General features: G+C 43.5%; 1 protein-coding gene across 14 annotated transcripts in view; it reads right to left on the bottom strand.

Annotated features, from left to right (window-relative positions):
- Nucleotides 1-22933, bottom strand: part of PLCH2 (phospholipase C eta 2) — a 1280386-nt gene that overhangs the window by 299989 nt on the left and 957464 nt on the right. For all 14 annotated transcript variants that reach the window (XM_068240676.1, XM_068240675.1, XM_068240674.1 and 11 more), the window contains 2 exons: nucleotides 16183-16341; nucleotides 11826-11861 (listed from right to left, as the gene is read on the bottom strand). In XM_068240676.1, the coding sequence (XP_068096777.1) occupies nucleotides 11826-11861; nucleotides 16183-16341 (195 nt within the window). The remainder of the gene's footprint in view (nucleotides 1-11825; nucleotides 11862-16182; nucleotides 16342-22933) is intronic.

Below are 22933 nucleotides of genomic sequence, written 5' to 3'. Positions count from 1 at the left end.
TCCGACTTTGTGCAGATGTCGTCTTTTATGCTGTCCTGCCTGTTGAGGGACCCCCGTATAAAAAACCTCAAGGGGAATGAGCTGTACTGGGTGGCCACACTACTAGACCCTCGGTACAGGCACAAAGTGGCGGACCTGTTACCAACTCACCTGAAGGTGGAAAGGATGCAGCACATGCAGAACCAGCTGTCAACTATGCTTTACAATGCCTTTAAGGGTGATGTGACAGCACAACGCCAGCAAGGTACCACTGCCACTAATCCTCCTCCCGTGTCCACGCAGTCAAAGACAGGACGCTCCAGCGATCTCATGGTGATGTCGGACATGCGGACGTTCTTTAGTCCAACGCCTCGCCGTAGCCCTTCCGGATCCACCCTCCACCAACGCCTCGACCGGCAGGTAGCCGACTACCTGGCCTTAAGTGTGGATGTAGACACTGCTGTGAACAGCGATGAGGAACCCTTGAACTACTGGGTGCGCAGGCTTGACCTGTGGCCAGAGCTGTCCCAATTTGCCATCCAACTTCTCTCCTGCCCTGCCGCAAGCGTCCTCTCAGAAAGGACCTTCAGCGCAGCTGGAGGCATTGTCACAGAGAAGAGAAGTCGCCTAAGTCACAAAAGTGTTAAGTACCTCACCTTTATCAAAATGAATGAGGCATGGATCCCGGAGGGCTGCTGCCCGCCCCAAGACTAAGTCAGTCCCCGCACACACAGCATCTCTGCCTGCACGCCGTGTGACTGGCTGCCTGGCCTGCCCCAAAAAGACTAAGTCGCTCCCAGTCCCTCCACACAGCATGTCTGCCTGCAGGCCGCTTCACTACCTTCTCCGCCACCACCAACAGGGTCCGGGACTCCAGGCGGATTGCTGAATTTTTTAGGCCGCTGCTAGCAGCGGCCGCTGTAATAATTTTTATGGTGCGTGTACATGACTGCCTAATTTTTCTGGCTGCACTGAGGGCAGCTGCAACAACAAAAGAAAAGGCATGTACATGCGCCCATTCCCTTTCGTGATCATTACCTTGCCATGGTGAAGGGGCTTGCGTATCACAATGAAGCAATGACCGGCGCCTAGATGAGTGTCTCGGGGGGCACACAAAAGATAATAAGGTCGTTGCTTCATTGTGGTCAGACCAAATTTGATCAGCTGGACAGTCACTGTTCTGTCATTCAGCTACATCAGCCAGGCCGACCATATGGGCTGTAAAGCCACCAAAACCTGCACTCTCGCCATGGTGCGCACCAGTCCAGCACTGCTGTCACTACACAAACAGCTGTTTGCGGTGCGTTACACGGTGAGTTTGGTGTGTCAGTGTGAAGCAGTACCTTAATTACACTACCTGATTGATGTATACACATGCAAGATGTTTTAAAGCACTTTAGGCCTGTCATTTAGCATTCAATGTGATTTCTGCCCTTAAAACGCTGCTTTGCGTCAAATCCAGATTTTTCCCGGGGACTTTTGGCGTGTATCCCACTCCGGCATGCCCCCCTCCAGGTGTTAGACCCCTTGAAACATCTTTTCCATCACTTTTGTGGCCAGCATAATTATTTTTTTTTTTTCAAAGTTCGCATCCCCATTGAAGTCTATTGCGGTTCGCGAACTTTAACGCGAACCGAACGTTCCGCGAAAGTTCGCGAACCCGGTTCGCGAACCTAAAATCGGAGGTTCGGCCCAACTCTAGTTGGTACGCGTTAGTACGCGTTTTTTCCATAGCAGTGCATTGGGAAGAAGATTTCAGTTAAAACGCGTTAAGTGTAAAAGGTGCCATAGAAAAACATGGGCATTACTTTGAAAATACATTTTCTTTTCGTTTTAACTGAGAGCAACTGATTAAGTGTAAAAGGGCCCTAATGCCAATTTCAGTCAGGTGCTATATCACAGCAATGAATCACGTGTCCATCTCCATAACAGACACAGGTAGGGATCACACTTGTCCTAGAGATTTTGCAGGCATTTTCCTGGATTATGGAGCTCCACATTTTTCTGCACATGATTTTCTGCATTTGTTGGAGATTTTTTGGGTTTCAGCAACATGCATTGGAATCATACAAAGCTGTCAGATTTAAAATCACAAGGGGAAAATGTGCATGAATCAAATAAAGGCCTGTTGAACTAGGGCCAAATCGCTGTTTCTCCATGTCAAAAAAATTGTATCAGCATCCCCATTACTGCTCGCTGGGGCAACAGGGGAATGTGGATGCAAATTTGGAACTGCACACAGTGCACAGGCTTTAGTGTACTCCCTGGCTAAGGCAGCAGCAATAAACACACACGTTATTCCGCAATAGATTTTTCCAGACATTATGTGTATTGTCTACTACTGATTTGTGCATGTACTCATGCCCAATGATGCCAGCTTCAGTCCAACATAAGGGAAAAGCTTAGTATGCCAGCTAGATTGTTCCAGCTTGTTTGCCAAACCCTATACACCAATGGGAGAGCAGGAAGTGAGTATGAGAGGAGGGGGCAGGCCACGCATGCATCATCAAGAAGCAGAAAGTTGTTAGGATACAACCTTTTGGATGCACATCCACAGTGGGAAGAGGTGGCAGAGCCTAGTAGTAAAGTATGCATTTTATTTTATAAGCTTTGCCCCCTGTAGACTTTCATTGCCCCATTCTGGACAAGAAAAGTCAGTGAAAAAAAAATGCATGTTCAATTCCACTTTCAAGCGCATATCTGAAGACACTTATAAACGACTTGATCCTCGATCTACTGACTTCACAGCAAATTGAATATGTCGTGTCACTGGAGCCCAACATTTAGTTGGATGCCGATTAGTAGCTATGCCACTTGAAGAAAATGGCCTCATTCTTTCCTGTTTCAACAGCAATTGAGATGCAGAAGGGCCAGGGCCTTTTTGTCAAGGGGGCAGGACCATGGTGCCAACCCCCAGCTGATTCGGGGCTCTGGTCTCACTTAAGCCTGGTAGACAACTTCAATTTTGAATGTCCAATGATTGGCCAATTTTACCACCTCCGTGTAGTATGAGGGCTAACAGATTATGAATACAATCAGCAGATTGTGTAGGTAAGCTCTCATACTGCGTGGAGGTGGTAAAATTGGTCAGTGATTGACCAAATTTAAAGGTGTAGGCCAGGCTTTACAGCTTATGCAATTTGCCATGTAGTTATAACATCCTCAGAGGATCACCAGAGGTGCTCTTTAATTTTAAGCTGTGGTGTTTGCAGTGCAGGTTGTACATTTTTAGATCAGTTTTCAAATAAACTGAAATTAAGTTAGTCTAAAAAGACTTATAACAAAAGTGCAGACTGATATTGTGGTATTAGTGTTTGTTGCGTTGTGGAGATAATAATGGGCAACAACTTAATTTTATTTTCTAAAGGAAACAAGTCAGCTGTGCAGGAGGAGAATCTACATACTCAGGGTATAATTATTTATCAAGTTCAGCCCATTCTAACTAAATGATGACTTATTCATAGCAATTTAATAGTCTGAGTAGGATCATTGCTAAATCTTAAACACCAAATAATAGTTTTAAAAAATATTACGCCCAATTTATTTTCTTAAACATGTCCATTAGAGTAAAGCAGGAACCTCACAGCTTAATTATCACGCCCATTAGTTAATTAGCAAATGACCGTGCAATATGGGGGCTGCTGAGAAGAGATAGAGAGCGTGGCAGTCCTGACAGCAGACTTTGCATATCCCAGCACCGTAATCAGCCTCTGGGATTATAGACCATGCTGAATGACTGTGGACATTATGGAGAGACGCAAGATATTTATCATGATTAAGGCATAAACATGGTCACTTGCACTGTATGCCAAATTAGCTAAATTAGCTATAAACTTCCACCACTACAAGTCTCATTATATTGTAAGATTGACTGTAATTAGGGAAGACTCCTCTGCATCCTCCATCGCTCTTATTATGCAATGAATTTATAACTTGCTTGCTTAACTACTGCCAGTACCCAGAATTCCTTGCAGAAGAATATGTCATATAGCCAAAAAATGGCTGAGACAAGTGGATGCATCAGTTTTCTCTGCTCAGTAAGTTTAGCTCTATAAAAGGAAATTGTCGTTTTTGCATAGAGATAACCCAGAATATCCAGAAGTATTCCAAAAGTAATGTGTTCACAAGTCATAGCAGCTTGCCAGGATTCACTTCTCTGTCACTAGCGTTTAGAAATGTACAATATTCTTTAAAGAGAAACTCCAGGAAGTTTGGAATATATATTTTTTCTATTGCTACTGTGACATGGCTACAGAGTAAGTCCCTGTGCACATTTTACTCTGACCCCCCCGCAATGTATGTACAATAACATCATGATACAGATCACCAAAATGACTTTCCAGTGACAGAGTATGAATGGTTTGCCAATGGTTACCACTATTCAAAGCACTTACACAGAGGTTTATCATAAACACTATAGTAACGTGTTCAGGTCCATTGGCCACTGACGCAGTCACAGACTGTCCCCTATTGCCATGCCCTGCATTGTTACATCAGCTATTGAGCAGTCCTTGAATATTTCTCATTTGTGTTACTGACAACTTTGTATAAACACGGGGAGTTTAAATGGATGATTACAAGTCATTCCACACCTTTGCCCGGTAATGCTGGGCATACACTTATAAGATATGGTTACAACCCACAACTACCCAATATCATTTACCATCTTTAGCCCAAGTGCCCTACTGGATTTTAGGTCAGATCTTTTAGGTTAGATCTTAGCAGAGGTATGATCTGATGTTTTCCCCATTGTAGCTGCAAGATGTGGAGCATCATGCTTGTGCGACTCTTGCCGGTGGCTTCACTTTTTCTGAACTCACTCAATCTCACTTGATCTCCCACAAAATGGCCTTTCCTGAACAATGTTTTAACAACAAAATTAGAACTTATTTTTTTTCTACTTTTTAATAGACTTAGGAGTCTAAAGTCTAATTTATTAAGAAAAAAAGAGAGGTCAAGCATCATGCACCCTAGATGGAACTGGGGCCACCATGACTTAGAATCTAGCGTATGTACAGGTGTCCCCCTTCAAGCAGCAAAACCTGAGCTCACTGTTCACCACTTGGTCTTCTCACCAGAAGCTGCTCCCTCATGCATTGCTCTGCCATCCCTCCTCCCATCTCCATAGAGACAGTACAAGTTGCTTAGGTATACAGTGCTCGTTACCTGCAGCGTTTCCCACCGGACTGAGCATGATCCGGACAGGCAACCCGCATAGTTCATGTCTACTGACCTTTATAGTGTATGGTTACCTGAACAATCATACGTAGCTTCTCCAGGCAGAGTTCAGAACTTTTGTGTGCAATTGTACTTGTGTCTTTATCTGGTTCTCTATAGCTTTGTACACATTTGAAGGACCGTCACCCTCAGAGAGCCAGACCCAATCCCCTTGGCAACATTTTGGAGCCAAATTCTGTACAGATTCATCCCTAGCCTGATCTTTAGGCGACTTTGCAGGGCTCCCATGTACATGCTAGATTCTTGGCCAAGGTGGTCATTATCGCCATTTCTGCAGAGTTTAGTCCAGCGTGTGTGTACTCAGCTCATTTTAGAGGTCTGCGCGGAACTAATTTTTCGAACCCACACCCGCGCTACCCATGCCTGACCCGCAACCCGTTTTCCGGTGAATCTGGTACCCGCACCGCCACTACCTGCACCCCTATTAAATCAAAACGGGTACTCGAACCCAACCAGCATTTCATGTGACCCCTGGGTACCCAACTTGACTAACCAACTTGCAGGCCAACTACCCACTTTCTAGTGAACCTGGTACCTGCACCCGACACACATCCGCAGACCCACTACCCGCACCTCACCCGTAACCAGATTAAAATAAAAATGGGTAGCTGAACCCTACCCGCATTTCAGGTAACCCACGGGTACTCAACTCGATGCAGGCCTCTAGCTCATTTCCTCCTAAAATAGGTGACTCAGACTGTTGCAGAGGAAGTGTGTTTAAAACTTGTGCCATTAATAACTTTTGAGGAACAGTAACTAATGAAAAGGTATACATTAGAAAATTAAATCTCACTTTAACTGAAGGCCCATTCTAAAGACACTCCCTTGAGTTCTCCCATACGTTAACAGATTCTCTTGATTTAGGGCTTGTTTCCACTAGCCGAGACGCACGACGGCACTTTCTGGTCTGCAATACGCAGATGAATCCCAGAAGCCGTGCCATGCACGGCTACAGAATTCGCTGCCTCCCACATGAAAAAATGCTGCAATGACGTCCGAATTGGTAAGGCAAGCGATTCAGACAGCAGCAGCATTATACCCTATGGAAGGGTTTCCCTGAGGGATTTCATTGCAGTGGAAACAGGCCCTAAGAAAAAGATTTAAAACATTAGCAAAAACCCGCTGGATTGCCCAAATGTTTTCCCAAGCCTGTGAAGTACAGTATAGGGCTCATTCAGCCACATATATGTTCCTTAAACAGTGGACATCCAGTATATTAAGTATCTGGTACCTATTGAACAGTTTTAATCTGCTGCATAGGCTTTCAGAGCTTGAGGCTGTAACCCTTCCAGAAACATTTGTCAATGCACTTCATCTTTGCAGTCTGAGTAGAATGAGAATGATGATGTTGCTGGTCAAAGCATCATTAAGGGCCAAGTTGTAAACTCCTCAAGCTTAAGAGTTATCAGGGAAAATAAATAAAATATGGCCCAGTGCACACCGAGCGGTTTTAGCAGCGATCCGCCAACCGCATCCGCCAGTGAAAACGCTTGGCTAATGTATCAATGGGATGGTGCACACCGACTGTTTTAGTTTTTTAGCAAACCGCAAACGTGCCTCCTGCTGCATTTTTGCGGTTTGCAGATGCGTTTCTGCTTCAATGTTAAGTATAGGAAAAGTGGACAACCGCTCTGAAAACGCCAGATCAAAGCGGTTTTCCAGGCGTTTTTGTTACAGAAGCTGTTCAGTAGCAGCTTTACTGTAACAATATATGAAATCTGCTACACAAAAACGCTCCAAAAACCGCTAGGCATGTTTAGAAAACCTCTCTACACATGCCTAGAAAGAATCACTCTGAAATCTAGCAGATCCGCAAAACGCTAGCGGTTTTTGGAGTAGAGGTTTTGGTATGCACTGGGCCTAAGCCAGTGGTTCCCAACCGGTAAGCCGCGACACATTCATGTGTCGCGGCAGCACCGGGAATGTGTCGCCGCGTTCCCCTGCTCTGCTGCTTGTTAGCTCTGTCTGCCACTCAGTAGATCAGTGCTACAAGAAAATGGCCGCCGACGTCCGCATTTGTGGACATAGTCGGCCATTTTTTGTAGCACTGCACTAGCTACTTAGAGCGAGGGCGGAGGCCAGAGCGAGGAGGGAGCCAGAGATAAACACTTGTAGCGGAGAGGGAGGAGAGGACCGGATTTACCATAAAGGACTGACATGTGCCTGCACCTGCAAAAAGGCAGCATCCTTCCCAAGTGTCTCTCTCTGTGTTACAGCCAGCATATGCGTGGTAGACACATTGCTGCAGCTGTGCTGTGGCTGGGAGAGCAGAAGATTCGATACCTACACTGGGGCAGCTGTCCTACCTGCGCTGGGGCAGCTGTCCTACCTGCGCTGGGGCAGCTGTTCTACCTGCGCTGGGGCAGCTGTCCTACCTGCGCTGGGGCAGCTGTCCTACCTGCGCTGGGGCACTGCGCTGGGGCAGCTGTCCTACCTGCGCTGGGGCAGCTGTCCTACCTGCGCTGGGGCAGCTGTCCTACCTGCGCTGGGGCAGCTTTACTACCTGCGCTGGGGCAGCTTTACTACCTGCGCTGGGGCAGCTTTACTACCTGCGCTGGGGCAGCTATACTACCTGCGCTGGGGCAGCTATACTACCTGCGCTGGGGCAGCTATACTACCTGCGCTGGGGCAGCTATACTACCTGCGCTGGGGCAGCTATACTACCTGCGCTGGGGCAGCTATACTACCTGCGCTGGGGCAGCTATACTACCTGCGCTGGGGCAGCTATACTACCTGCGCTGGGGCAGCTATACTACCTGCGCTGGGGCAGCTATACTACCTGCGCTGGGGCAGCTATACTACCTGCGCTGGGGCAGCTATACTACCTGCGCTGGGGCAGCTATACTACCTGCGCTGGGGCAGCTATACTACCTGCGCTGGGGCAGCTATACTACCTGCGCTGGGGCAGCTATACTACCTGCGCTGGGGCAGCTATACTACCTGCGCTGGGGCAGCTATACTACCTGCGCTGGGGCAGCTATACTACCTGCGCTGGGGCAGCTATACTACCTGCACTGGGGCAGCTATACTACCTGCACTGGGGCGGCTATACTACCTGCACTGGGGCGGCTATACTACCTGCACTGGGCCAGCTATACTACCTGCACTGAGGCAGCTATACTACCTGCACTGAGGCAGCTATACTACCTGCACTGAGGCAGCTATACTACCTATACTGAGGCAGCTATACTATTTATACATATGTCATGTGTCACGGATATCTGAGTGTTTGGCGTGATGTGTCACGACTTCAAAAAGGTTGGGAACCACTGGCCTAAGTGGTACTTACCGGGCGCTTCCTCCAGCCCCAAGCTCCCAGCATGTCCCTCGCCGCAGCTCTCCCCGCAGCTGTTCGCCGCAGCTCGCTCCTGGTCCCCGGCGATGACATCAGGCCGACTTCCAGTTCAGCCTGTACTGCACCTGCACGAGCGGCGCTGTCAATCACCGCCACATGGGCCGGAGCGGATCCGGCACACGTGGCGGTGATTGACAGCGCCGCTCGCGCAGGCGCAGTACAGGCCGACCTGGAGACCTGACGTCATTGCCGGGGACCGGGAGTGAGCTGCGGCGAACAGCTGCGGGGAGAGCTGCGGCGAGGGACATGCTGGGAGCTTGGGGCTGGAGGAAGCCCCCGGTAAGTACCACTTATTTTATACATTTAGCCTGATAACTCCTTTAACCACTTGCCGACCGCCTACTGCATATTGTCGGTGGCAAAGTGGCAGCCCCAGGACCACGTAACGCAGAATGGCGTCGGGTCCTGGGGCACTGTTCTGCCAGGGATCGCGCGCATCTGCCGGCAATAGGCTCCGCCCACCCGCGACGTCAACCCGCTGGCCAATTGGAAGCGCTGGCGGGTTGTTAACCCGACGATCGCCGCATAGGAAGCGTAGAATATGCTTTGTAATGTTTACAAAGTGTATTGTACAGGCTGCCTCCTGCCCTGGTGGTCCCAGTGTCCGAGGGGCCACCAGGGCAGGCTACAGCCACCCTACACTGCACTGGGGCAGTGTAGGGTTCCCAACCTTTTTGAAGTCGTGACACATCACGCCAAATATCTGGGGCAGATAGTTCTCCCACCCAGCATGGGTATGTGTAAAAATACACCCCAAAACACATTATACTACTTCTCCTGAGTACGGCAATACCACATGTGTGGCACTTTTTTGCAGCCTAACTGCGCTAAGGGACCCTAAGTCCAATGAGCACATTTAGGATTTACAGGGGTGCTTACAATTTATCACCCCCCAAAATGCCAGGACAGTAAACACACCCCACAAATGACCCCATTTTGGAAAGTAGACACTTAAAGGTATTCAGAGAGGGGCATAGTGAGTCCGTGGCAGATTTTATTTTTTTTTGTTGCAAGTTAGAAGAATTGGAAACTTTTTTTTCCCTTTTTTTTTGTCACAAAGTGTCATTTTCCGCTAACTTGTGACAAAAAGTAAAATCTTCTATGAACTCACCATGCCTCTCAGTGAATACTTTGGGATGTCTTCTTTCCAAAATGGGGTCATTTGGGGGTTATTTATACTATCCTGGAATTTTAGCACCTCATAAAACATGACAGGTGCTCAGAAAAGTCGGAGATGCTTCAAAATGGGAAAATTCACTTTTTGCACCATAGTTTGTAAACGCTATAACTTTTACCCAAACCAATAAATATACACTGAATGTTTTTTTTTTTATCAAAGACATGTAGCAGAATAACTTTTGCGCTCAAATGTATAGGAAATTTTACTTTATTTGAAAAATGTCAGCACAGAAATTAAAAAAAAAGTCTTTTTGACAAAATTCATGTCTTTTTTGATGAATATAATAAAAAGTAAAAATCGCAGCAGCAATCAAATAGCACCAAAAGAAAGCTGTATTAGTGACAAGAAAAGGAGGTAAAATTCATTTAGATGGTAGGGTGTATGACCGAGCAATAAACCGTTAAAGCTGCAGTGGTCTGAATGGAAAAAAGGCTCTGGTCCTTAAAATCGCACAAAAGTAAACATACCAGTGCGTTAGGGGACATCTCCTATTACCCTCTGTCACAATTTCGCCGCTCCTCGCCGCATTAAAAGTGGTTAAAAACAGTTTTTAAAAGTTTGTTTATAAACAAACAAAATGGCCACCAAAACAGGAAGTAGGTTGATGTACAGTATGTCCACGCATAGAAAATACATTCATACACAAGCAGGCTGTATACACCCTTCCTTTTGAATCTCAAGAGACCATTTGTGTGTTTCTTTCCCCCTGCAGCTATCTTCCACTGAAGTGTCAGGCTGTTTCTTCCTGCAGAATGCAGACAGCTCTGCCTGTATGTAATTCCTCAGTATGTGAAAGCCCAGCCAGCTCAGAGGAGGATTTATCCAGCTTGTAAAAGATAAGAGAGAAGAGAGAAGCTGCCCTAATCTAAATAATACACAGGCAGTGTGCAGAGAGGGGCCTGAAGGGGGGAGATGCTTCACAGAACCACAACACTGAAGAACTTGGCAGCCTTCCAGACAGGCTGACAAGTCTGACAAGAGAGAGATAAGTTGATTTATTACAGAGATGGTGATAGTAGAACGTGCTGCAGTAAGCCAGAACACATTAGAATAGCTTTTGGAACTTGTAGGATGATAAAAAACAGGATGCAATTTTTGTTACGGAGTCTCTTTAAGGGGTTTTAGGACTGCAGTCCTTAAGTGGTTAAATCATTTAACCAAAATGTGAAAAAAACCTTGTTTGACATATTGGTATAATCTGAGCACTATGTTTAATAAACCCAGATGGCACATTCATAACTGTGTTCATAAATGATTACTATAGGTGGACCCAGGTAGAGTGTACAATGATAATGAAAATTATCTGTGCAATATTCTCCCCCTCTGACCTTGTTAGTATTGCGGTGTGATCCCCTCTGGTAGATTAGCAATTGAAAAAAAGCTGATCCACCCAGGAGCTATGCCATCCACCTTTGACAGAGTGCCATACATCCCGCCCAACCTCCCGCCCTCCATTTTAAGACACACCCCTAGTCAGACCTATACCATAAAGAATTCATAAACAAAAGATGACAAAGTTTTAAGTAAATAAAATAAAATTTCAGTAGAAAAATACATATATTTATATTATCTTTACATCCGTCCTGAAAGAGGGACAAATGAGGAAAAAAGAGGGACAGTTGGGAGCTCTGTATAAGTGCCGAGTGGCAGGGGGCTAGGAGAAAAGAGCCACCTATGAGCTGGTTGCTACATTACTGATGGCAGACATCGCACCCACAGCAAGAGCTATACCTGCCACACCTCAGATACGCATCTGGTAGCAGCACCACATATAAATCTTATGCGAGTAATTGCATATTTCCACTATTCACCTTTCCTAACAATGTGTAAACCAGGAAGGTGAATTAGGTCTTGTGTTTAAGGTTGGTATGTACACAAATCATGAGATATGCAGGATAACATAAAACCTACAGAAATTAGACAAATTAGACAAGATTGCTGTATCCAGGTATGGATGTTGTGTGTAGAGCAATAGTTCCAAGTAACCTATAAAACTCTGCTATGGCTGTCAGTGGGAAAAATTAGACTCTTTTGCAAGCGTGTAACATTTATTACTAAAAACATAATCCTTACCAGTGATCTCTCAACAGCAGGTCCAGAGTCAGATTTCTGAAAAAACAAGGATTAATTATTAGTAAAAAAAATAATCCCCCACTGTTAACATAATTGAACAGAGCCTTAGCTGAGAGAACAGTCTGGATTAAGTTCACAAAGAATGTGAGGCATTCTGACACAACCATTCTTCTTCTGCAACAACTGGGCATTGTTTTATATTTAAAAAGAACAATTTGTAATGGATATTATTCTCTTACCTGTCGGGGGTAAATATAAAATAACATACCGCTATTAAAGCACCTGTGACAGTTAACTACACGGAGCTGTTTGAAATTGTGCCTTTTGAGTTTGGAGCTACAATCAAGCAAATTATAACTTGCAACCCCTTAAAGTGAACAGGAGGAGAAAAACTGATGAGATAATTATATTTATCCTCCTACACCTAAAAATTACTTTTTTTTAAGGTATCCCGTGGTTTTCTTGTATATTTACTGGTAAACATTTACAAAGTAGGTTGAAAGTTTTACTGTCTAATCAGTGGCAGCCTATTAAGTGTCCCAGACTTAATATACATGAACTATTAACCTTTTTATATCTCTCCCCTGCTCTCAGAAGTAGTATTCTGCTAGGAAAACTTATGGTTGTAATTTGCTTATCAGTGATGTTTACAAAATTGCTGACAAGTTAGGACAGAAGCAGTCACTTTCATGCCTAGAAATGAACTCTTTCAGGCAGCAAAATAAAACAAGTAAAACATCCTGGATATTATTATGTTTTGTACTTTACATACACGTTTATCTCAACATGTCACAAGATGCCTCAGGTACACTTTAATTCCTTCACCCGTTCTGATAGTATTTACAATAATTAAATACTTTAATACTCTTTTTGAAACTCAAAGTTTCTGTTTTGCCTTTTAACTTAAAATACAGAGTATGGATTCTAAATTGCAAATGTGACAAGTATGATGCAATGTTATAAATAAAGCTATATAAACGGAAAATAAAAATATGAGACTTTTCTTTGCTACTAATGTTCCATTTATTATCTGTACCTCCTCGATCACGCTCCTGTAGCCAGGGGTGTCCTGCACTTGCACAGTTTGTAAAAATTGCAACCGGTACATGCGCTGAATGCTCTCGGGTATGGGAGCGTGATTGAGGAGGCACAGCTGGGGCCGTGCATGCACAGTAGCACATGACTGGCTCAGTCGGCCAACTTTCAGAGGGGCATAGCTGCTGAACAGATCAGAGTGAAACAACACTGAGGGATCTAAAGGACTACAGGGGGCTGGAAGACAGGGCAGGAAAAAAGGGCGCATGCGGCAACTCAACTAAATGGGCGCTGCGATAGGCACCAATACAGAATAGCGGTCTTTGGGCGCTAGAACAGAGATTCGGGTGCTAATAGTGCCCGCCATTTATCGGGCATTGCAGGCGCCCAAAAGCCGCTATTCTGCAACGTCTGATATCATATGGTCTTTTTGTTTGGTGTGTGCAGTACAATCATCGCACGGCACCATGGGTGCTGGGGGGGGGGGGGATGGTCGGTTTGCAGTGTTAGGTAGTTTGTGTGGGGAGGTCAGATTTAGTCACTAGGTAGGTCAGGGGTGGGGGGTTAGTTTTAGGCATTAGGCAGGTAGTGTGTGCGGGTGCGGGAGGTTTTCAGGCATTAGGCAGGTAGTGTGTGGGGGTGGGGGAGGTTAGTTTTTAGGCATGGGATTTAACAACAATATTTTACGTTTTTATAGTAAAATATAGGTATTTCATAGCAATATTTTACTATTGCCCCTAACTACACACCAAAATTTCCAGGTGCCCTTAATTGTCATACGCCTGGAAAAAGCCCCAGGCAAGTTAAAGTGAATCTCCAGACTAAAAATCTACTCAGCAGCACTGAAAAGGCTTGGTGTTTCTTCGACAGTTTCACAGCATCAGAACTTTGTTTTTCTTACCTCATTTTTAGCTGCTCAGAAAAAAACTGCCCGGGCATTTTCCCCTGATGCTGTGCAAAGCATGATGGGATTTCCGATGTTCTCATTCTGCTGTTTTGGTGCAAAATTTGAGATTTGAAGCCTAGTGCATGAAACTGGGAGGGGTAATCACGACTCAGGACAGTTGGAACTGTGTCTCATGCTCCCGGTCGCCTCTTTTCAACCAAATAGATGGCTGCCCCATGACAAAAATGGCTGCCCCATGAAATCACAAACATTTGCCTGTTCTTTTAAAACAGGGTGGGTAAGAGATTATATTACCTATTTTAATTAACATAACTAATGTAACTTAAAGCGGAATATAACCCTGCATTTCAACTTTGCTCTAAAATATTATTTACAGCATATTATATGCAAAAAGCTTTTTTTTACTAGACCAGCATTGGAAGGGTTAAACACAGAGGTTTAAAGTTCCGTGGAGAGATATGCAGAAGTTCAGATTGCTACATTCTATTTAGTTGAATGTATCTATTGATAAATGTTACACACTCTTTGGCTGTCCTCCAAGCTCCTTCTCAGTCAGAGAGAGTGAGTCACATTCAACACTTAGATACATTTATGTAAACAAAATGTATCTATTTCAGCTTCGGATGCGTCTGCAGAAATCTCCAGGAACTTTAAAGCCCTGTGTAACCCTTCCAATGCTGGTCTAGTAATAAAAAAATGCTGGTTGCATATAATATACTGTAAATAATGTTTTAGAGCAAAGTTGAATTGCAGGGTTATATTCCGCTTTAATGGCAGCATGTTTGTTTAGGCTGAAGTTTCCCTTTAAACTGGGAAGATTAATTCACTTAAGATAACCTTTAAAGCTCATGTTTCCATGTTCCCCTCTATTTGTTTTCTACCATGTACAGTGCTATGAAAGATGTTGGTGCTATATAAATAAAAAATACTGTAATTACTCATAACCAGACCATTTTACTGCTTCTATCAGTGGTCATCACAGTGCAATATCCTGCTCCCACATTTCTGAGTGTAGTGAGGCATTCTAATTCAATGGACTATGCAGGAGAGAGCAATAATAGATATGAAAGTCCAAATAACATTTAGGTCTGGTTTACACTGCAAGAACTTTTTCAAACCGCTTGTGATTTTAAAACTCTTGCTAATGCTATGAGTTTTTTCTCACTTGAGTGATGGGATTTTATAAAAATCACCCATAGCATTGTATTAGCAAGAGCTTTCCAAAATCACTAGAGCTTCAAAAGCTCGTGCAGTGTGAACCAGTCAATCTTTTCACTTGTTCCAAAAATTTGCTTCTATTGGGAATGTTTTAGTTGAAATGTCTAGAGATAAAACTCAGACCAAACAGAAGCAAGAAAACAAAATACAACTATGGTTTAGTTTTCTGGAAAAAAAAAATGCCTTCAAATTAGAAATATTGTCATAAGGCAGATCCTATGTCCGTCCTGGGCTTCCTCTTATTAAACGTCTGGTATAATGTTCAGTGGTGTTAACTGAGCCTTCAGAGTGGCTACCTTTGGCCAAATAAACTCCTGTGCAGGGAGTTCAATGAAATACATTTCAGTCGATTAGCAGATGACAGAGGAGGAGCAGCCAGGGAGTGCAGCACCCATTCCATGGCTCGTGTCCAGTTCCTTGCCACCCTATTACATCCATCCTCTGCCCATCAGTGAAAAGTATTACAAACAGCTGCAATCTACAGACAATATACATTTCTGTCATGTGAAACTCCTCCAGTACTTTCACTTTATATGTAGGATGTGGGTAGTAACATTATATGGAATCTCAGCCCAGGAAAGGGAAACACAGGTATATTCAAGCACTGTAAAGCAGTGAGCAAGTCAGTGGCTTAGCTATATGAAATGGGGATGAGGACCACGTGAGCACTCTTTCTCAGTTGCACAGCAGTAAGTTGCAGTTTCTTGTAATACCTTGCACTATTCCTGTTATGGGCATGGGTGGGAGAAACCGGGTTGTTACTATTTACTTGTACTCTAAAACATACTTTGCATTGGTATTCATGGTGTGAGCAGCGGTTGGGAAAAACAGGCTGGTATTTGCCTAATAAAGCACACATTACACTATAAAAAAGGAGCTGGTAGCAACATCATAAATGTACAGTATAAGCACACAGAATTAAGGGTAACTTGTCACTCCTGGAAAAAATATAATACAGTCAGACTCCTAAATCAGTGGCTACTGCATTATATTAGGAAGCTGGTGAAAGCAGTGTATACCATACTGAATATTTGGTTACGGCATGAGCATTTAGCATTCATGAATGTTGCCAGCCAACTTCCCAAACAATCACAACATGTATAATGTTAGAATCACATTCAATATGGAACAGATTCTGCCATGTGCATGCAGCAAAGAGAAAGTGTAGAAAATCTAAAAATTAACAAAATAATGCACCTTTTTTAGTTCAGCTTTCTGATTGCGCTTCCCAGAAGGTGGCAGTTGGGTGACCGTAAAATTGTTGGGGTCCTCACAATCTCGAATTTTGGATTCCTTCATCAAGGAGTCAAGTCTCTTCTTAGCTATGTTTTCCACTTGCTTCCTATTGGTGGAAGCCTATAAATATGGAAATATATGGGTGAAATGTGGGTGCTGGCTAATCCTTTGCATGAAAAGTTAAAATTAAAACAGATTTTAAGCTACATCCATTGTCCATATATACAATGCATGTAGCCATTTTGTGAAAGTAAATAAATAACCAAGTAGCCTATGATATACACTAGGAACTGGGTGATGTCATTAATAGGGATGGTCAATGAGATGTAAATCATTTTGGAGTTGATGCAGCATTATGCAAATATATGCAGCTTGAACATGAACTAATCAAATCCTGCTGAAGAAAAATGTTCAAGCTGCATTCATTTGCATACACAATTTGCATAATACTGCTTCAACTGGAAATTATTTGCATCTCATTGACCACCCGTAGTCACTCAATTTCTAGTGCACTGATAGGCTGCCTCCTTAAAATCTTGGTCCAGAACACAAAATGACTGCCTGCATTGTCTTTGGGCTACAAGTACACTAAGCACTATGTTCCATTAACGATTCTTTGAAGGGCATCCAATTAAATACAGACTTTAATGGCAAGTGAATCATGCAATGCTTTTACGGTCACAGGCAAGGGTTTGGGAAAAAAGGAGAGGAAGCAGTTATAGATTTATGGAAAAATGATGGTTGCACTGAAAGACTATTAATGAATTTGCTGCATGAAATGTCCACAAATATTAATTTAGCGAGAAACTTCACAGGAACATGAGACGCTCATACATTTTAAAGAGACTTCCCGTCACACCGTCTAGACAGAGGGACTTAAGAAAGCAGACAAAAAAAATGAAGCATATCTCTTTCTTGTGTAGTTTAATAAGAGATAATTAGGTAGAGAAATGTCAGGCAGAAATAGCGAGAATACAAGGACTAAAGTAGCAGCTTTAGGTCCAGCTAATAAACAATTAAGTTAGTACCAGCCAGAAATTACTAACTTTCTTCTTAATAGCCACTACTGTAATCTGCCAAACTCCAACCAATAGGCAGATTTACATTTCTTATTTTAGTTATTGTGAGTATTTGGAATGCTACAAACACCATGTCTTGGTGAGGATAATCCTCCCACCAAATCTGAAAAAGGTTTTTTGAAAGGTTATAAGTTCTCACATGTTTACCGGGGTGAGCTAGGCTCCTAAGAGATCCGGGGCACTTTTAGGCACTCCCAATGGGAAATGGGTGTGGCCACATACCAGAATGTGGGTGTGGTTATGGGTGGAGCCAACTTTACATGAACTTAACAGCAGTCTAAGTAGGCCTGTCCAGAAAATGCTGGATGAAGCCCCCTCTCCACTAATACAAAAATAAAAAAGTAAAATAAAAATGCAACCTAACACAAATAGGCAGCATCACTTAAAGAGAAACTCCAACCAAGAATTGAACTTTATCCCAATCAGTAGCCCATACCCCCCTTTTACATGAGAAATCTATTCCTTTTCACAAACAGACCATCAGGGGGCTCTGTATGGCTGATATTGTGGTGAAACCCCTCCCACAAAGAAATTCTGAATACGTACTCTTGGCAGTTTCCTGTCTGTGAACCCTGTTGCATTGTGGGAAATAGCTGTTTCCAGCTGTTTCCATCTGCTAAAACAGCAAGCAGCAGCTACATCACCTGCCAGCAGTAAAAATGTCACTATGTGATAAATGTCAGAATATGAATCAGGGATTTAAAATATTTTACAATGGGCAAACACTGACTGAGGCCTGGTGCACACCAAAACCCGCTAGCCGATCCACAAAATGCTAGCAGAATATGAAACGCTTTTTCTTATTTTTCTGTAGCGTTTCACCTAGCATTTTGCGGTTTTGTGAAGCGTTTTTGGTGTAGTAGATTTCATATATTGTTACAGTAAAGCTGTTACTGAACATTTTCTGTAACAAAAACGCCTGCAAAACCGCTCTGAACTGCCGCGGTTTGCGTTTTTCCTATACTTTACAATGGAGGCAGAAACACCTCTGCAATCCAAAAAATGCCTCACCCCGGGAGTATGAGTTTCAGCAAAAGGCCTCCCGCTCTGGTGTGAACCACCCCATTGAGATACATTGACCAAGCGTATCCGCAGCCGCAAGCAGCTGCAAAAACGCCAAAAAAACCCGCTCGGTGTGCACCAGCCCTAAATCATTTATACATAATTATAAAAATGAAGCACTTTTTTTTTAAATTACATTATGTTCACTGGAGTTCCTCTTAAAAAATTACTAGGCAGAGTTACCTGGCTTCTGTGCTGGTTAGTCTGGCTTTCTGCTGGGCGGGCTGGCCTGCTACCAGGTTATTTGGCAGTCCCGCATAGCATTCCCTGACCTTCTAGTGGATCTCCTCCCCATGCTCCCACGGGCCTCCCATTGAGGAACAACAGCTCTCAGCATACCCCAATAGAATAACCACAGCTCCCTGAATGCCCTCATAAAGGCACCACAGCACCAAATATGCCTACATAGAGGCACCACAGTACCCAGCACACCCCTGATTGATGCACCACAGCTCCCAGCATACCCGCTATTGAGGCACCATGGCTGACTGCCTGGGGGACATCCAGGAACCCACAGAATACATCTGGGGCATGTGCCACTGATCTCTAGGGCTAGCAATGCCCCTGCTGTTTACATGGATTTTTGCCCTACACACTGGTTTTCTCCCACATCCCAAAAAAGCAAACAGGTTAACATGCTTCTTTTAAAAAAAATTGCCCGTTCACTATGATGGACATAGGCCTAAAGTAAGAGTTAAATTAGGAGCCCCTTTAAGGAACAGTCCGTGGAAAACTATATTCTGTAAACTATATATTCTATATGATCATAGCTATAACATCAATATTATGTATTGTTGGCTAGCCAGAAAGGCTGTTTGCCTGAAACAGAGGAATGTAGCTGAATTATAATAATGCTAACATTTGCATAGCACTTTTCTCCTAACGGACTCAAAGTGCTTGAGAGCTACATCCACTAGGTGGCACACACTCAAGAGGCCACCCTGCAATGTTAGGGAGTCTTGCCCAAGGACTCCTTACTGAATAGATACTGACTGTAACCAGGTTCTGAACCCTGGTCTCCCATGTCAAAGGCAGAGCCCTTAACAAGTACACTGTTCAGCCAGACTTTGCACTTATGAGTGATTTTTAAATAAAGAGCCATGTTTTACTAAAGGAGCTTACAACTGGTGGTGCCGACCAACAATTGGTCTTTGCACAAATAGACCCGACTGGTACAGAGGAGAGATTTGGTGAAGGCAAATCAATTTTCTTTTCTTCAATACATGAATGCCAGTCTCAGACCTTGCTTTTAAAAGGCTTGATCTGGCAACCAAATTCAGAAGTCAAATACTTAAAATATAAATTAAATAGCGTACAAATGAAAATACTGTAAAAAAAAAAAAAAAAAAAAAAAAAAAAAAAAAAAAAAAACCTCAGAGCTGCAAAGTTATCAAATCTGATGTGTGGGCTTTTTTTTTAAGTTCTTTTTAAAAAATTCTTAAACAAATCTGAACATACTTTTACGTTACTCTGCACAATTTTTGGGGCTGGTTCACTTTAAAAAGAAAACTGTAATAAGTTACCCAAACCAATTACCTTTCAGCAGTGTAAAAAGCCACAACACAAAGACAACTGCTGATTGTAATGATAATGTGATTCCCCAAGTTCATGAAAAGGTGCCAAGTCAAACTCAAACAGCCTGACTATTAATAACTTGTTACAAAGAGATATAGCTCAGAGGTGCCCACACTTTTTCGGCTTGTGAGCTACTTTAAAAAGTAGCAAGTCAAAAAGATCTACCTACGTACAATTTTAGGAGCACAATTGTATATACAGGATGGAAAATGTAGTGCGATCGAGAGAGTCTCAGGTGAAAGCCTGTGCAATGCTCCCATGTCCCAGGCGACGGGGAGCAAGGTGTTGCACTGTGGTGTTGTCCTTCAGCACCACGGTACCGCTGCCTTGTTCCCCCAGGAGATGCACCAGTCATGAGAGCCTGCACTTATCGCAGAACATGTGCCACAACTCCCATAGGTATAATTGAATTTGAGCATGAGCATCTTTGAATATCCCCCGCTGGGGGGCCCCATTGGTCCATTATCTTGACCAATGAAAATCCTTATTGGTCCAGATCATGGATCAATCTTGAATCCTCGGCGGGATTTTCAAATATGCTTTACCAGGGTCCAAAGTCAATTACAGTGGCGGGTTGCAGCGAGGGGTGGCTGATGTTCGGCAGCACCGTGGGAAGAATTTGCTTGGGGCCAGTGGTACCCAGCTCAGTTGTGGTGGGAGTAGGAATAATGGGGGGGAGGAGTTCTGTGCTGTGTGGACAGACTGACGAGGAGCTCTAGGAGTCTCCTTAATAAAGGGGACTCGCAGATACAGCAGTGGAAGACATGCATTAGCGTAGACCTGCTTTTTGCAGGTCTAAGCTAAGGCTCATGTCTGAATGGAGGCATCGCTACCCAGCAGCATGAAAAGTGCAATAAGATAGGGTGTAAAGAACTCGCTGAGCTCAAGTTTTTTAACACCCTGCGCAGGGGCTAAGTGCAATTGAATTAGGCAATGTTATTTTCACCTAATTATCAGACTCACCAGCGTTTACCATTGGCAAGTCTGACAATTGCATCAGACCCAAAGTGAATTGAATAAGGGCCACTGTCCCAAAAGAAAAAACAAAGTTGTGGAACCCCTGCATACTATTTACATGCTACAGAGAGGACATTAACTTCAGAGTATTTAAGTCCTCCCCTTTTTGTAGCAAGACCTGCCAAATCCTTAGAGCAGAGGTGCCCACACCTTTTCGGCTTGTGAGCTACTTTAAAAATTAGCAAGTCAAAAAGATCTACCTATGTAATTTTAGGAGCACAATTGTATATACAGAATGGAAAGTGTACTGCGGTCGGAAACCATAAATTCCTTTGCGATCTACCGGTAGTTTGCGATCTACCCAACGCCCCTGCCTAATGCTGGGCATACACTGCTCGTTTTTGCCGCTCGATTCTTCCGTTCAATCGTTTTGCCGCTCGATTCCGCAGTCAATTCTCTTATCTTCCGCTCGTTTTTCTTTTTCCATTCACTACTATCTGGAATCAAGCGGCAAAACAAACAAACGGGAGATCAGACATGTCGGAAATGATCTATCAAGCCATCTTAATGGCTCAAAAACGAGTGGTGTAAGCCCAACATTAGAGATTCTCAGGAGTCAATAGAACCTCTTGCACTGGACCTTTACACTTCCAGCATATGTGGGTTACCACTGTATAGTAAGTACCTCGATCTGAGGGCTCCGTGGCTTAGAAAAAATGAATGAGTTAATAAAAGTGTGATTTGTTAAGTCTGCATTCTGGGATTGTGGTTAGTTTATGGCCTTTAAAGGCCGGACAAGTCTAGGAACAGTATATCACATAACCGGCTACAGATAAGGCTGGGAGGATACAATAGTAATATGACTAATAAGAGAAACTTGCATAAATTTGGTCTTCGCGTAAATGTCAGGGCGCGTGTTCCTAGCTGTGACAGAAATACAGATGATTTCTATCTGAAGATATTCAACAAAGTGAAAGGCAAAGCCTTTCATTCATTAGCACTGAATACATTTTCATAATTCTATTCGCCAACTTTCCCTGAATAATAGGATCGGTCAGAAAACTTCTAACATTTGCAGATTCATATTTAAAATGTTGCTGGCAGTAGAGAGCAACACTCACTTTTTCTTCTATTTTCAGAGGGGCATTCATAGTACAAAAATAAAATGTCTCTGCATGGCCTGCATGAAGAAATAGAATAGCTTGACATGAATGGGTTAGCAGTGTGACTTCAGCACACATAGAACCAAATCTCTTTCTGCCACAATGGGATTGACTGATGGAGAGAAACGTAAAATCCATTTTATTTTACTGTATAATTGCACATCTCGACTCAAGTGATCGAGTTATGAGCCTCAGCCTAACCCTCATCCGTAGATATGCCACAGCCGCTGATAATTCAGGCTGGTGAACTTTCATTCCATGACATTCTCATACTCCAGACAATGTAAATCAGCAGACACTTCATATTGCTAATCACAAATAAGTACCCCAGATTTTAGCATATTAATAAACTATACAGTAAATCATGTGCAAGTCATCTTGTCCTGATAGAAATATGGGACTGGGACCCATCTTTATCTAATGTCTTCAGTAGTTACATAATGAACCATGCATGTGTACGAGGGGCTTCTGACAAATGATCAGCATGTCAGCCAGGGAATTAGAAACTTTGTGGTATGCTGGCTACATGAGTTTAGAGATGTCAATGCAATCACAATAAACAAAATGATCTAAAGAGATATTTGATCCCATTTGATCTCAATTATCTAGCCCTTACATTTGTTAACCAAAAATGCTTTCAAAACGTGATGCACCCATAACTGCATCAAAATGCAGTGTGCAACTTCCATGGCTATAATTACTAGGTAATGCCCAGTGGTGTCGATTGAGGGATTTTATCTGAATGCCATCTGGAGACGGGAAGGAATTTCACTTTTGAGGCTAATTGGACCATGCTTTGTAAGGGTTTTTTGCCTTCATCTGGATCAACAGGGATTTGTGAGGGAGCAGGCTGGTGTTATTTGTTTTCTGGTTGAA

The sequence above is a fragment of the Hyperolius riggenbachi genome, chromosome 6, assembly GCF_040937935.1.
Source record: "Hyperolius riggenbachi isolate aHypRig1 chromosome 6, aHypRig1.pri, whole genome shotgun sequence".
Classification (NCBI taxonomy): Eukaryota; Metazoa; Chordata; class Amphibia; order Anura; family Hyperoliidae; genus Hyperolius; species Hyperolius riggenbachi.
Note: the sequence above shows the minus strand (reverse complement) of the source record. Positions and strands in the feature narration are given on the sequence as shown.